Source organism: Lissotriton vulgaris, unplaced genomic scaffold, assembly GCF_964263255.1.
Source record: "Lissotriton vulgaris unplaced genomic scaffold, aLisVul1.2 SCAFFOLD_1619, whole genome shotgun sequence".
NCBI classification, from domain to species: Eukaryota; Metazoa; Chordata; class Amphibia; order Caudata; family Salamandridae; genus Lissotriton; species Lissotriton vulgaris.
In genome coordinates, this window is record NW_028242499.1 from 450,382 (window position 1) to 464,586 (window position 14,205).

A 14,205-nucleotide genomic window follows, 5' to 3' on the forward strand; every position below is an offset into this window, starting at 1 on the left:
TGGGATAAAGGTTGACTTATTGTCATTGTTAATGATACCAGTTTGCAAAATTATGCTTGGTGGGTCCATATTAAATGAATTTTTACTGCCATTTGGGCTGGAGGATGCCTCTGGTATCATGATATGGCAAACCCTGGTGGTTTCAGACTTCGACAAAGCAAGAGAAGGTATCTGAACCAGGGGGGACATAAAGACCTAGTCGCATGACTTTTGGTCCGGGCCAGACGATATATTGATCACAGATTTGGTCTCGCTGTGACTAGAAGCTTGTGGTATTTGCATAATTGCACCTTTACGCCCTTCAGCTATTGCCGTAGAAGCCGTGGATGCCATAGAAGCATGAATTTGGGCTTTTACCAGAAGCAGACATATAGTTTGTTGGGTTGTTGATGAGATGGTCACAGTAGCTGCTGTAGAACAGATCCCAGTGTTATTGACTGCTAATTGTTAATCACTGCTGGCTTTTTTTGTCTCTGAGCAAGGTAGGACATTATCAAACTTTCACCCTGAATCGGGGCCCGAGCCATGCGAGAACGCTATGTTGATCTCCGATATGATCAGATATTTGATCGCCATTAGCACCTATGGCTGCTGATGCAGTTCCGTAATCCTTATCCTTGTGTACAGATTGTTGCTGCTTGAAAAATCTTGTGAACAGTGGTTGACTGGTCCTGCTACTGGGCCTGTTACGGGCTCCAGAGTATCGAGCGTCTGCAGGAGAAGTTATATCTGAGGAAAGTACTGCTAAATTGGCTAGTTCTCAAGCTTTATCTCCTATAGGATTGCTCAGACTGCTATGCAAAAGATCATCCCCAGTCTCTGGACTCTCCTCATTCTTTCGCCGCCGCTTTAATTGGGGTCGTGGCATTGTCTCACGCAGCCGACCCGATCTCCTTATATGGTGTGGCGTGTCACTGGATACTAGGTACTGGATACTGGGTGCTGAGAAAAGCGGGGAGCAGGGTGCAGGGCACAGTTGGAGAGGAGCGCCACACACCTCTGCTTCCTTCCTTGTCACTAAGTGTTCAGCTGTCACTAGAAGCTGGGGGGAGCAGAACTCAGACTCTCACCGCTCACCACCGCAACCCTCTTTATCTCCGCTCACTTCTACGGTTACTACTTGATGTTAGGTGCTTGGTGGTGGTTGGTGAAAAAAAAAAAACAAGGGGCAGTTGTTTTTAGAGCACTTCTGGTTCCCCTCCTGCTTGGGAGCAGGAGTGGACTCCGGGACAAGCTCTCTCTCCCGTTCACCTCTGCTCTCCTCTCCTCCGTGCTCACCTCTGCTTCCTCTGTGCCAGTACCTGGGGGCGCTCAAAAGATCAGGAGGAGCTCAAACTCTGACTTCACTGTCCGCACGCCACAAACTTCCGCACCGCCTTGCCGCTGCCAGTATACCGCCGCTGCTACCACTGTCTGCAATCCACTGTCTGCAATCCATGGCCACGCCAACTGCTAATGGAAGTGGGGGTCGAACCAAAGTGGCAGGAACATGACCGGCAGCCAGCGGGGGCGGCAGCTGGAGCAAGGGAGAGTAGGAAGGGTCCAGGAGAGCAGGGGCTGGCCGGCGTCTTCCTCATCTTTCAACAGCTACTGCTGCTGCTGCCGTCACATGCTTCCGGTCACTGCAAAACCATGGACTGAATTCCGATCTGAGTGCAGTGATAATCTTTGGGAAGAGTGTTCAGGTATTAGTTCTGCCTCTGGCACATGACAACGCAGGGCATGTGTCCACTGTAGGTAGTGGAACCGCTCATCAGCCATCTGATATTGTGGTTTCGTACCCATTGGCCATGCTTGTACCACCATCTGCGTATGCACGGGAGAAGTTTGTTTCCTGTTATAAAGCGCTCCGCCACCAACCTGGTTGGTGGCATGGTTGGTGGCATGCTTCATCATCTGGCCCACCCGATGACACAATGTGTCCCAGGGGTGCTTCAACGCCTGTGTTACAAGGGAGCAGGTGTGTTGCTGAGTGTGCAGTGTTGGTGACGTGAAAGGCTAAGAACTGTGTAGTGGTCCCATTATCAAAGGTTTTCCTTAAGGTTTGGGCCTCTGGCTGTGATAAAAACAAGGCGTTGGAAGTAGGTGGAGTAGTATTAGGGTACTCCTGCATCCAATTGGTGGTCTACATGTTTCAGCCAGGCCTTATTCTATAAATTGGCTTTCCTCAGGACCTATGTGATATGTGAAGGTGTGATCTATTCTACTAGTCGTGCCACAGGTCAGAAAAATTAGGAGTTCCGCAGCAGCAGCAACAGGTTGAAAGGAGGGTCCTGAGCTCGCACGCAAGCCAGGACCCCTGCCGGAAACTCATGGGGCATTCGCAGCAGGGAAGCCCCTCTTACATATATTGCCCCTCAGCGCGTGCAACACATTTTTCTGACCTGTGACACGGCTAGTAGCACAGATCACACCTTCACATATCGCATAGGTTCTGAGGAAAGCCAATTTATAGAATAAGGCCTGGCTGAAACATGTAGACCGCCCACTGGATGCAGGAGTACCCTAATACTACTCCACCTACATCCAGCACCTTGCTTTTATCACTGCCAGAGACCCAAACATTAAAGAAAACCTTTGGGTAATGGGACCACTGGACAGTTCTTAACCTTTCACCTTTCACATCACCAACACTGCACACTCAGCAACACACCTGCTCCACTGTAACACAGGCGTTTAAGCACACCCGGGACACATTCGGTGTCATCGGGTGGGCCCGATGATGAAGCATGCCATCAACTTGGTTGGTGGGTGAGGGCTTTATAACAGGAAACAAAGTGTTTCTTTCAACATACATCATCAAACGTATACCCTTGTGGCCCCCAGCACGTCCTGTTGGAATATTCTTTCTTGATTAGGTGTATAATAATAGTTCCTGACATCAGGGACTGCCCATCCATCTTCGAAGACCCCACGTTGCAGCTTACGCATTGCTATGCATGGGCTGTCACCCCCCAACAGGTTGCGCTGCTCTGCCTAGATCATCCGGAAGAACACCCCTGGAATCTGATATAGGGTGTTCTGGAGTGCATATAGCCGGTGAGAAAGAGCCATCATCTTGAATGAATGAATGAGAAATTTGTATAGCACAAACTAAGCCCAAGGGCGTCAAGGCATCTTGAACAAGACTGCTCTACCTATAAGGGAGATCAAGAGGCACTGCCAGTAGGCCCCATTCCCTCGCAATCTCTCCAGTTGGGAGTGTATATGCTGAGCCATGAAGTCTTCTACTGACTTAGTGATCCAAATATCTGAAAACTTGAACTGGTTTTGCTGGACCAAGGCCGCACAGGGGTGGGATCTCGATGGCTAAGGGGAAAAGCAAGGACCTATCCCAGTTTAGCTGGTAGCCTGAATAGTTGCCAAAAAGTTGGAATATGTGGAATGTCTGATGGGCTTTTATGTGTAAAGCAGATTGCTGTCTGCGTATTAAGAGATGTGCTCCTCCCATCTGCCTCATACATCAATACCACGAACGAGAGGGTACCTACAAACTCACACCGCAAGTGCTTCGAGTGCCAGTGCAAAGATCATGGGGGAGAGTGGACACCCCTGTCGCGGATCCCTGTGCAGTGAGAATGACCTAGAAATCGTCCCGTTCACACGGACCCTCACCAGTGGGTGACTGTGTAGGAGGCAGACCCAGGCACAGAACTCTGGCCTGAAGCTTAGTCTGGATAGGACCCCAAACAGGTATGGCCATTCATTACTATTAAATGCCATTCGCAAGTCCAGTGACGGCACTGCTGTGGCCTCATCCGGTCAGGTCGCCTCCTTTTGAAATACTATCACAGCCCTGGGGATCTCCGGTCCCTTTATAAGGCTTCCCTTTAATTTACACTTTGTCTCCAGTTAAGAGGTCCCCAGGGCCTAATGAGGCTACGGGTACCAATCCCTTCATTTATGCACTCTGCCCCAGGGTATAGAGGCACCAGTGCCTTTTTAGGCTCGGGGGCCGCATGGCCACTTTCCCTTTTTAATCCATTTCATTCTTGCGGGTTGGGCTTACTGGGCCTAATTAGGCTATGGGAGGGGGCCATGTGGCCCCTCCCTTCTTTTTTTTACTTCTGAGGTTGGTAATGCGCCTACCACATCAAAATAATTGAAGCGTCACCCTTGGCACATCGCGAGGGGAGGGTGGGTGGCCGCGGGAGGGGGGATCCTTCTCTACAAATTTGTGCCAAAAAAAGATTAAAAAAACATTTTTTAATACCAGGCATAGTGGTTCAGCGTATCCTTACCCAGCCCTTATGTCTTTTTTGTGTTTTTCTTTTAGGACTAGGTACCGAGTCTGTGTGCTGAGAGGGTTTCAACCACTTACTGATTCATATAGTGCCAGTCAATCAGATTTCTGCAGGAGATCTGTCAGCTCTACGAATCCTCTGTGGCATGAAATATTCAATATTGTTGACCATCAATAGCTCAAACACTAAACAGATTTACACCAAATCACAAAATGCGCCTTTTTTAGACCAAGATGTAGCTGTCTGAAAAATCCATTCAGTGGTTTTAGATGTAGCTTTATCTAAAGTTCCTATGTTGAAATTATTGGACAAAATGTGTTTTGGGTGCCCTCCATTTCTTGATCCCTGCTTGATGGATCACCCAGAAACGTTCCATGTACAAACTAGCCAAACAATAGCACTTTTCTGGAACGTTTCATGGAGATTTGTCAAATGGCACCAAAGTTATTAACGACACAATAAGGCATTTCCTATGGAAATATGATCCTAACTATAACTACACAGTTTTATGCACCACTGGATGTTCTTTATAGTGTGTAACTGTATGCATGGAAATGATTTATTGAGTTAGTAGCATTACTGAGGTCTGAACTTCGAAGCCACATCGCCTCCTTGAGGGAGCCTTGGACAGCTCTGTGGTCGTAGTTTGCTTAGTTTCAATTTGGAATAGCCATAGTATGGGAAGCCCTGGCTGCCAGAGATAAAGTACCACATTTGAGACCCAGTAACACCTGGGTGCCCTGGCCCCTCTTGAAAGAAGTCCAACACATAAATGGAGCATGCGTGCTAAATACAGGTCATTGAATAGAATCATTGACTTGAGCACCAGTTTTCTACCAAACCACACCCCTGGCTAGGTAAACTCTATTAGGGGTCCAGAGAAGGTCAGCAAGAGGTTAGAAAAGTGAGAGAAAGTGTAGCAAAGAAAAAGTCTGCCCCCATGTCAGACTCTGTTTTGTACTTGCAACTACACTTGAGCACATTGCTACATTGGCAGGTTCATTACACTTACAGGGTCTGTACAGTACTACCAATGAACGTATGACTGACAACAACTGAGAATGTATACAGATCTACTCCATAAACTGATTAAAACTGTAGTGAATGCTCACAAGTGCTTCTTTTTCACTGTGGACCCAACTGCATGTAGAGTTCACTCTAGAGAAGGTGGGTATAAGCATGTACACTTGTGCCTTTTCTCAACCCCCACACCTATGCATATGAACAGGTACACTCATGCTGCAATATGGCATAACCAGTCTAAGCCATGTTTACTCGACATTAACATACTAACTAAATAGATAACACTGCATTTCAGCTTTTTGATTCATCCATGCACTAGCATCTAATGCTCATGTTTGTGATCTCCCTTTCATTTCTCCTGTAAATTCACTCCAGATGCAGTGACAAAACATGAGAGAACTTCTGGTGGCCATGCACTGCATCAAACCAGTAGTACCATGGACCACATGGCGGGCACACTCTTTCACCCAAAGCAACCCCATGGAGTAGTTTGTTACCCTCCCATAAATTAATTTTGTCAGAGGTATGGAGTGGTGTTTGTAAACACATCTAAAACACAATGTCTCTTCTGTGTCATCTTCTGGCTGCATTTGAGTGTTTATTGCTTATTTTGATGGAAAGAGCCTTGGTTTTGGACAGTAAAATGTTTATTTTACGAGCTTAATGTTTTTGTTTACTGTTTTTATCAGGGAAGGAAAGTATTGCGGAAATAAAGCGGGAAGAAGAGGTATTAATCGCATGTGCAGAGAAGATCTGTACCCTGACCATACTACAGAGGCCCATGGCCATAAGGAAGATGAAAGTGGGTGACGTCCTTGGTATGTTTTCTTCAGTTCTTTATGGTTCTTTGCTTGTTGCTTGCACAGGTTGTGTCAAGCATGTATTTCAGGGGTTGCTCATGACTACTTTAGATTGGCAAGCATTTGATGCCCAATAGTGAACCTTGATGGAATAAATATCTCCTGCCTTATAGGCATGAATGCTGAGCCCAGAAAAAAAGGATTTTGCATCACCAGGCAGTTCAATATTTTGCTATCCACTCTTAGCCCCACTCTGCCAATGCGGTCTCATTTGTTGCTTTTTGAGTCCCACTCAAAACCTGTGTTCTATGTGACCTTTCTATTGTCTTGCACCGCTACTTGCCTACTTGTATCGTACCACACTCGCCACCTTATGATCTTTAACAACCACTTTTTTTTGCATTCTTTTTATTGTGCTTGATTTCATGCAGATTTGTCAATAACGACCACTTTAATATCTCTTCTATATTCCGGTCTTAATCCCGGATTAGATTAAGAGATGGTTGCCTTCTGCCCCATGCAATCTGTGGCACATAATGATGGCAGGGGTTATGTTGAATATCGCCAGATTGCAAATGCAACCCATATGGTCAACAGTGTGGCCATGACTCATTGCTTTTATCTACCTATTTATTTTTGTCACTAGTTTTAATTCTACTTACGACTGTCATTTATTTACTTCTGCAATTTCATCTTGGGCAAACACAGAATTATACCCCCTTTACGGCGTCACTAGGGTTAAAAGGTTTTGCTTTGTATTTCCCTGCAACACTTTAACTGGATCAGGAATGGAGCAGTAGAATAAGGGACACCAGGGCTGGAGGGGATGTCCTGCGAATTGAATGCATTGGTGCTTCGGTTAAGAGGTAGGAAGTGTTTTATATATCATTCTGTTCAAGAGGTTTATTTACTTTCCTGGAGCTTATGCTATCTCAAGCCATACAAATCAGTATCTATAATATATACACAATCAAAAAAGTTATTAAAAAACCCCTCAGAGTGGTATTGCATTTTCACAGCAGAATGTAAAAGTCTCCGACTTGAAATTGTCCATGGTTTGCAACACAAACCGTAACTCGTGCCCTGCCATGCAGTGCTGATGACTGACTACCAAGCGTTCCTTGAGGCCTATTTGGTGCTCGGAGTCTGAAACTTCTATCATCATCATGATTGTTTGTTGGGGGGCGTGGCTTAGCAAGCCACGATGGCGGCTGTGTCCTGCTGAGGCTCCGCGATCGGGCTAGCATCCAGCCCAGTACCCGAGATCGCCGGGAGCCTCAGCCCACTGATAAGGCACCTGGGACCCCCCGTGCGCTGGGGCGCCGCTTGGACGACCTCCGGCGGCGGCGGACGAACAACACGGACCGACTTTCGCAAATCCGGAGCCGAGCGCCTCGGTCCAAGATGGCGGGCGCGACCCTGTCCGGCGGGCACTCACGCCGCCGGGAGCTGACCCAGTGATCAGAGGCCCCAAGAGACAGAGCTGACGGACGCCTACGAGGGGCCCCAGAGCAACAACAAGACCGGCCCCCCCGGAGTGCGCGCCGGACGGCGCCTTCCCGCGATCCAACGTCCCGGCGCGCAAGATGGCGGCCGCCGGACCGGGGCTCCACTACATCGGCACTGTGGCCTCACCGAGAGCCTGATCGTCCCCCCGGCATCGGCCGACCCACCAGGCGCGGAAGGTCGACGGACGCGTTGTAGACGTGGTGGTGTGCCATCCAGTGGCCAACAACGCACGAGCGAGGGCGGTGAGTGCCCGTCCCTCCCCCCCTCCCTCAGAGTTCTCGGCGCCTGTGGCCCCCCCCCTACAACCTCGGGGGCTCCGTGAGGCAACGAGGCACACGCCGCTGGCTGACCAGAGGACCCAGAGCGCCTCCACTACCCCGCGCCGATCGCCAGATCTAGGTGCCTGACCCTAAGATGGCGCCCACAGCGTCCTAGACTCCAGGAGCAGCGCGAGCCTCACCACGGGAGCAGGGGTGGCCCCTCCCAAACTCGAGACACTACCAGCGGCCGCCCATTACTCCGGAGCCCCTTTGAACTCCCACCACCTGACCTCTGGCCCTCCCGGCTGCCACTGACACTGCGCCACACACCAGGGGGGGCCCACGGGGCCTTTTTGACACCGGAACCACCGGCCCCGATGGCCTCGGACCGCCTCTGACGCCCTGAACCAGAAGACGCTCCCTGAGACGAGGAGGGGCCGTCCCGGAGCCTGGGGAGACAGGAGTGACCGGCTGCCATTGAACTTGCCCGTGGCCCAGCTGCGTCGGCCTGCTGTGCCCAGAGTGCACGGCGGCCCGGTGGCCCACTTACCGGCACCTATGGGGAAGACAAAAGCCTCGCAGATGACGGCTGTCCCTGAAACGGCCGTCGAAAAGATGCCGCACACAAGGACGTGGACGCAAGCCAATGCGTCGCAAACAGACCCTACGCTAACGGCGAAACTGGACCAGGTGTTGGCGGCGATCGAAATGTCTCGCCTCTCCATGGAAGAAAGATTGGGCGCCCTGACGACGGACATTGGCTTGATCCGCGACGATCATCGTAAGCTGGCGGACAGGGTGAAGGAAGGAGAACGAGCTGTGACCGAGTTGCAACCCGTGGTGAAGATGCAGGAGGAAGACATGAGAGAGGTCCTACGCCGAGTGGAAGCCCTGGAAGAACGCACGGTGGACTTGGAAGGACGTTCGAGAAGATGTAATATCCGCGTTCTGGGCCTGCCGGAAGGGATTGAAAATTCGGATCCTCTGACCTATATGGAATCCTGGACTAGATCGTTCACCCCAGAGAGCGAGCGATCACCGTACTTCTCCATCGAAAGGGCCCACAGAGTCCCAGCCCGGGCACCCAAACCCGGCCTCCCCCCACGACCCATGCTGGCTAAATTCTTGCACTTCCGTGACCGAGATGCGGTGCTCCGTGCGGCCCGGACAGCGGGTCCCCTGCAGGTGGAGGATCAACATGTTATGGTGTTCCCAGACTACGCCCGGGAAGTCCAGCAGCGGCGATCCACCTTTCTGGAAATCAAACGGCGCCTTCGTGCCAACGATCTACAGTACTCCCTGCTGTTCCCAGCCCGCCTAAAAGTGCTACACAACGGGAAAGCCCTTTTCTTCACCACGACGGCGGAAGCACAAGATTGGACTGAATTCCACTGCCCACTGCTTCCTAAGCCCGGACCCCAGAAGACCCGCAACAACGACTCCAGGAGATCTAGACGACGGGGCGTGAGACGTGCCCGATCTGGCCGCCCCAAAAGCCAGGGGTCCTCCCCCACGGGGTCACCCGACCTCACGCAAATCATGCAAGAACGACGGGACGCCCTACGAGCGGTGACCGAACTGCACAAGTCACCCCCAGCATCAGACCTGGAAAGTCAACCACACCTGTTCACTCCAGAGAAAGACCGAGACAGCGATGGAACGATGTCCGGATTTGGCCCAATCTCTTCCCCCTTCCTGGCGGCACCTGCACTGGACGCTACCCTGGCCAGCCAACCTAACACCTCGTCATGAACATTGAACTATTGATTGCCGTATCCTTCCAATGGTTGCCCGCTGTATTGCGCGACGTCTAGGAGCCTAGACTGCTTTGTCTGATTATTGTATGCGCTACCGAGCGATAGACTCTTCTCCTACAAGAGCCCGACCCGCGCACAGGCCCAGCAGCGACACATGCTGCCACCCCCGCATTTACCTGTTGTATTTCTCCCCTAGTGGGACACTAGTTTGGATATGCCACCTCCGGTGATATATCCTCAGTATTGGGACTGTTGCCCACCCAAGGTTTTATCTGTTGTTTTTCCCCTTAGTCCCTCCCCTACGATTGTGGAAGCTTGGCGCGCAGGAACACACATGACACAGACATGCTGGCGACTTTCGGGTATTCTAGGGGGGCCCTCACCCTTACCGCGACACCCCAAGAATGGCAGTCCCACGCTCAGACGTTAACGTCCTCACATTGAACGTGCGGGGCCTACACACACCCAGCAAACGTTACTCCGTTTACGCCTACATTAGACGCATGTCAGCCAATATCGCACTACTACAAGAGACACATATAAACGCTACTGAACTCACTCGCCTACAGTCTAAATGGCGAGGGACCTTCTGTGCCACACAATATTCGGCGTTTGCACGCGGCGCGTTAATCTGGGTCAGGCCGGGCACTCCCTTCCGGGTGCTTCGACGGGTGGTGGACAAAGAAGGCAGATATGCGCTACTAGAGGGAATTCTGGACGGGCAGGGAATACTCCTTGGCAGCATTTACGCCCCTAACGTGGACCAGGATAAATTCTGGGACCACCTCACGGGCGTCCTGGCCCAATTCACTTCGGTCCCATGGGTACTAGGAGGCGACTTTAACTGCACGCTGGACCCCACCCTAGACCGCTCCCATCCCCCTCCCGCACATTCCCCGGCCCCCCGGCAGGCAGAACTCTTTAGGACATGGGTCACACACTGGGCGCTCACTGACGCATGGCGACACCTACACCCACTGGCTCGCATATACTCCTTCCACTCGATCCCACACAACCTCCGGGTCCGCCTAGACCGCTTCCTCTGTTCTACACCAATTCTCCCTAAGATCACATCTACAGAATACCTAGGCCGGATCCTCTCGGACCATGACGCCCACATTATACGCCTAACCTGGCGCCCCCCCCACCCACCGGTCCCCACCTGGCGCCTCCCTAAGGATTGCCTGACCGACCCAGTCTTCAGAGACACACACAAAACCAGCATACAGGACTACTTCACACATAATGCGAACACGGCGTCGTCGGTACTAGTGGAGTGGGACGCGTTTAAGGTGGTGGCCAGGGGAGAATGCATCAAACAGGTGGTTGGGGTACGCCGCACCTTGGAGCGGACACTCCTAACCTCGGAGCAGGCTCTGGCCGCGCTCACTAAGCGACCTGACGACTCGGAGGAACACGCTGTACTCACGGCCGAGGCTAAGACGGAATACCAGGCCGCCTGCGCTGACCTCCGGAAGTACAATTTTAGGGCTTACGCCTCCAGAGTGCATAAGGACAGGGACAAAGCAGGGGCGCTGCTAGCCTGGATGGCTAGACAGGACACCGAAATCAAGCCCATCACGGATATTATCAACCCGGACGGTGTGCTGGTGCGCTCACAGGCCGAGATCCTTCTGGCGTTCCAACGTCATTAAGCACAGGTGTACGAGGCCCCAACCCAGCCCTCCCAGCCCTCCGTAGACAATTTTCTGGACCCCCTGACTTTACCCACAATATCGGACATCGACAAGCGCTCCCTCGACGCCAAGATTGTCCCGTCCGACATCACCCAGGCGATACGGGCCATGTCCCGCAATAAAGCGCCGGGGTTGGACGGCTTCCCACTAGAATACTACTAGTCCTTTTCCCCCCTGTTGGTCCCCCGCCTCTCACGGGTGTTCGGGGCATCTCTTTATCTTGGTAGGCTACCCCAGTCAATGCGAGAATCCGTGATCGTCACCTTCCCCAAACCCCACAGAGATCCACTTCACATGGGGTCGTATCGCCCCATCACGCTCCTGTCGGCCGACTGTAAACTCCTGGGGAAAATCCTTGCGGATCGATACGCGCAGATCATTCGCCCCTTGGTCCACCCCGACCAATGCGGCTTTGTGCCGGGAAGGAACACCTCCCAGAACCTCCGCCGCGTTTTCCATGTTCAGGATCAGGTGCGTGACCGATTTCCTCGCGCCGCCTGTCTCATCATGGACCTGGAGAAGGCGTTCGACACCCTCACCTGGCCCTATCTCTTTTCTGTCCTGCGCCGACTCAATATCGGCCCGACACTCATGGCGTACACGCGCCTCCTATACACCGATCTTACCTCTCGGGTTCGTATCGGGAAACGCATATCACCGGCATTCGGAGTCTGGCGGGGCACAAGGCAGGGGTGCCCCCTGTCGCCTCTCTTATTCGCGCTGGCGGTCGAACCGCTGGCGGTTCGGCTGCGCCTGGAGGGTGCGGAATGGGGTATTCCTCTCGCGGATGACACACATTGCGTGTCCATGTACGCGGATGATCTCCTCATATATGTCCGAGACATCGAAATGGACCTGGCCCCCATAGGGGCGACGCTGGCGGACTTTGCAGATGCCTCGGGTCTCCGAGTGAACTGGGACAAGTCCACAGTCTACCCTCTACACCCGAGCCTACCCCCCCGAGAAGTCGAGCTCGGTCCGCACACGCTCTCTTGGTCCGCGGAGGCTCCCCGGTACCTCGGGGTCCGCTTGTACCATTCTCCAGCAGCCATGTTTGAGGGCAACCACCGCGTAGTACTTGCTAGTCTGCGCCCTACGGTCGCCTTCTGGAATAAACTCCCGCTGGCCCCGATAGGACGGATAGCCCTGGCTAAAATGGTGATGCTCCCCCGACTCCTTTACCATTTCACAAACTTGCCGGTTATACCACCCAGGTCCTTCTTCCGCGATGTCGACTCCCTCCTAGGGACCCTTATCTGGGGCGAGGGTCGTCACAGGGTTGCCTTAAACCCTCCAACTTCCCACAACACAGGGAGGGTTCGGAGCTCCATCCTTCGAGGCATACTTCCTCGCGGCACAGCTCCAATGGCTATCTTACTGGACGGCGGATCGCTACCCTCAGGAGACGGTCATTCCGACCGGCAGAATCGCGACCCCAGAACTCACTCGTCTTCTCCTCCCGGGCACCAAGCCACGGCGCACATACCCCCTTCAAGTGGCGATAGCGCGCCGGTGCATGATGCGGATCCACCGGTTGTCCCCCGGTAGACCTCCGTACTCCCCGCTGCTACCACTGATAGGCAGCCCTAGACAGGACTCCTACTTCACCGCTCCGCTGTTCGCTGAGTGGTCCCTCTGTGGCATCACGGATCTGGAATCGCTCTTCGAGGAAGGCCAGCTAAAATCGCTTGACCGCCTGATCGCTGAATACGGACTCTCCCCAGGCCAATTCCTTAGATATAGACAGCTACTCGATGGATACCGGCCCCACTTTAATCTCAGCATTGGCGAGCCAGACACGCATCCAGTAATACATACAATCCTACATATGGGGGTGGGACGCCATTTAATCACCTGGTTATATAAATCCATCCGGGAACTCTCACTCGCTCCTCTTACGACTCTGCGGGCTACTTGGGAGGAGGACATAGGCCGCGCACTGCACGACTCTGAATGGACGAAAGCACTTGAAGCCCCAAAACGCGTCTCTAGAAACGCCCGCTTCAAGAACATCCAATACTATATCCTACACAGGGCATACCTCACCCCAGCGCGATTGCAGAAGTTCTATCCCTTCACACCATTTCTCTGCCCCAGGTGCTGCTCCCCTGCGGCAGATTTCCGACACATGTTCTGGAGTTGCCCCAACCTTCACCCCTTTTGGCGGGCGGTGCACGACACTCTGACGGGATTAACGGGCCTCACTACCCTAGCCACCTGGGAGTCCAGCGCACTAGGCATCTTTCATGGTCCTAAGCGAGACCCGGTACACAGGCGCTTCGTGTCCCTAGCACTCCTGTTGGCCAACCGATGTATAACCATGCGCTGGCGTTCCCCGGAGGGTCCCTCTGTAGCGGCATGGAAGGGCGCGATTGGTAAATGGGCGGCGGCAGAGGAAGATGCCCTTAGAGAGGAAGAAGCCAGGGGTGCGCGTAAAATTCCCATATCCATGGAATGGGCCATGCTCCTCCACAGCTTCCGGCAGTCCACACATGTAGAAGAACCACCTACTCCTCCCCCCCCCCCCCCCCACCCCTGAGAACCAGTAGCCTCTACCTGGTATCTACCCTCCTGGAACCGTCCCCCGGTACCTCCTACTTCTTGATCAAACTCTCATATTACATGTCACCCACCTCGATGCCCGCATATACGTGGGGTGTTCACCCCCCGGCCCCACTCCTTCCCCCCACCCCCTCCCTCGGAGTGTAGACCGACTGGCTCCGTGAAAATCCCCCCCCCCCCCCCCCCGACGCCCGTCGCCAGTAACCCCCTGCTTGGACCCTGCTAGCGCCCACACGCTTCTCTCCCACAGTTTTGTCCCCCTTGTTCTTAGGTGCCTCCACTGTGTGAACAGTACAGACCTCGATCCTACGCTTTCGAGGCGGGACCCTACATACCTGCAGTTACCCATTGCC

The 14,205-nt window shown here is 52.9% G+C and overlaps 1 protein-coding gene across 1 annotated transcript in view; it reads left to right on the forward strand.

The window, feature by feature from the left end:
- The window catches only part of LOC147668945 (borealin-2-like), a 143,992-nt gene that overhangs the window by 27,115 nt on the left and 102,672 nt on the right, over nt 1-14,205 (forward strand). The window contains exon 2 of the mRNA XM_086948328.1: nt 5,957-6,085. Coding sequence (XP_086804454.1) covers nt 5,957-6,085 — 129 coding nt within the window. The remainder of the gene's footprint in view (nt 1-5,956; nt 6,086-14,205) is intronic.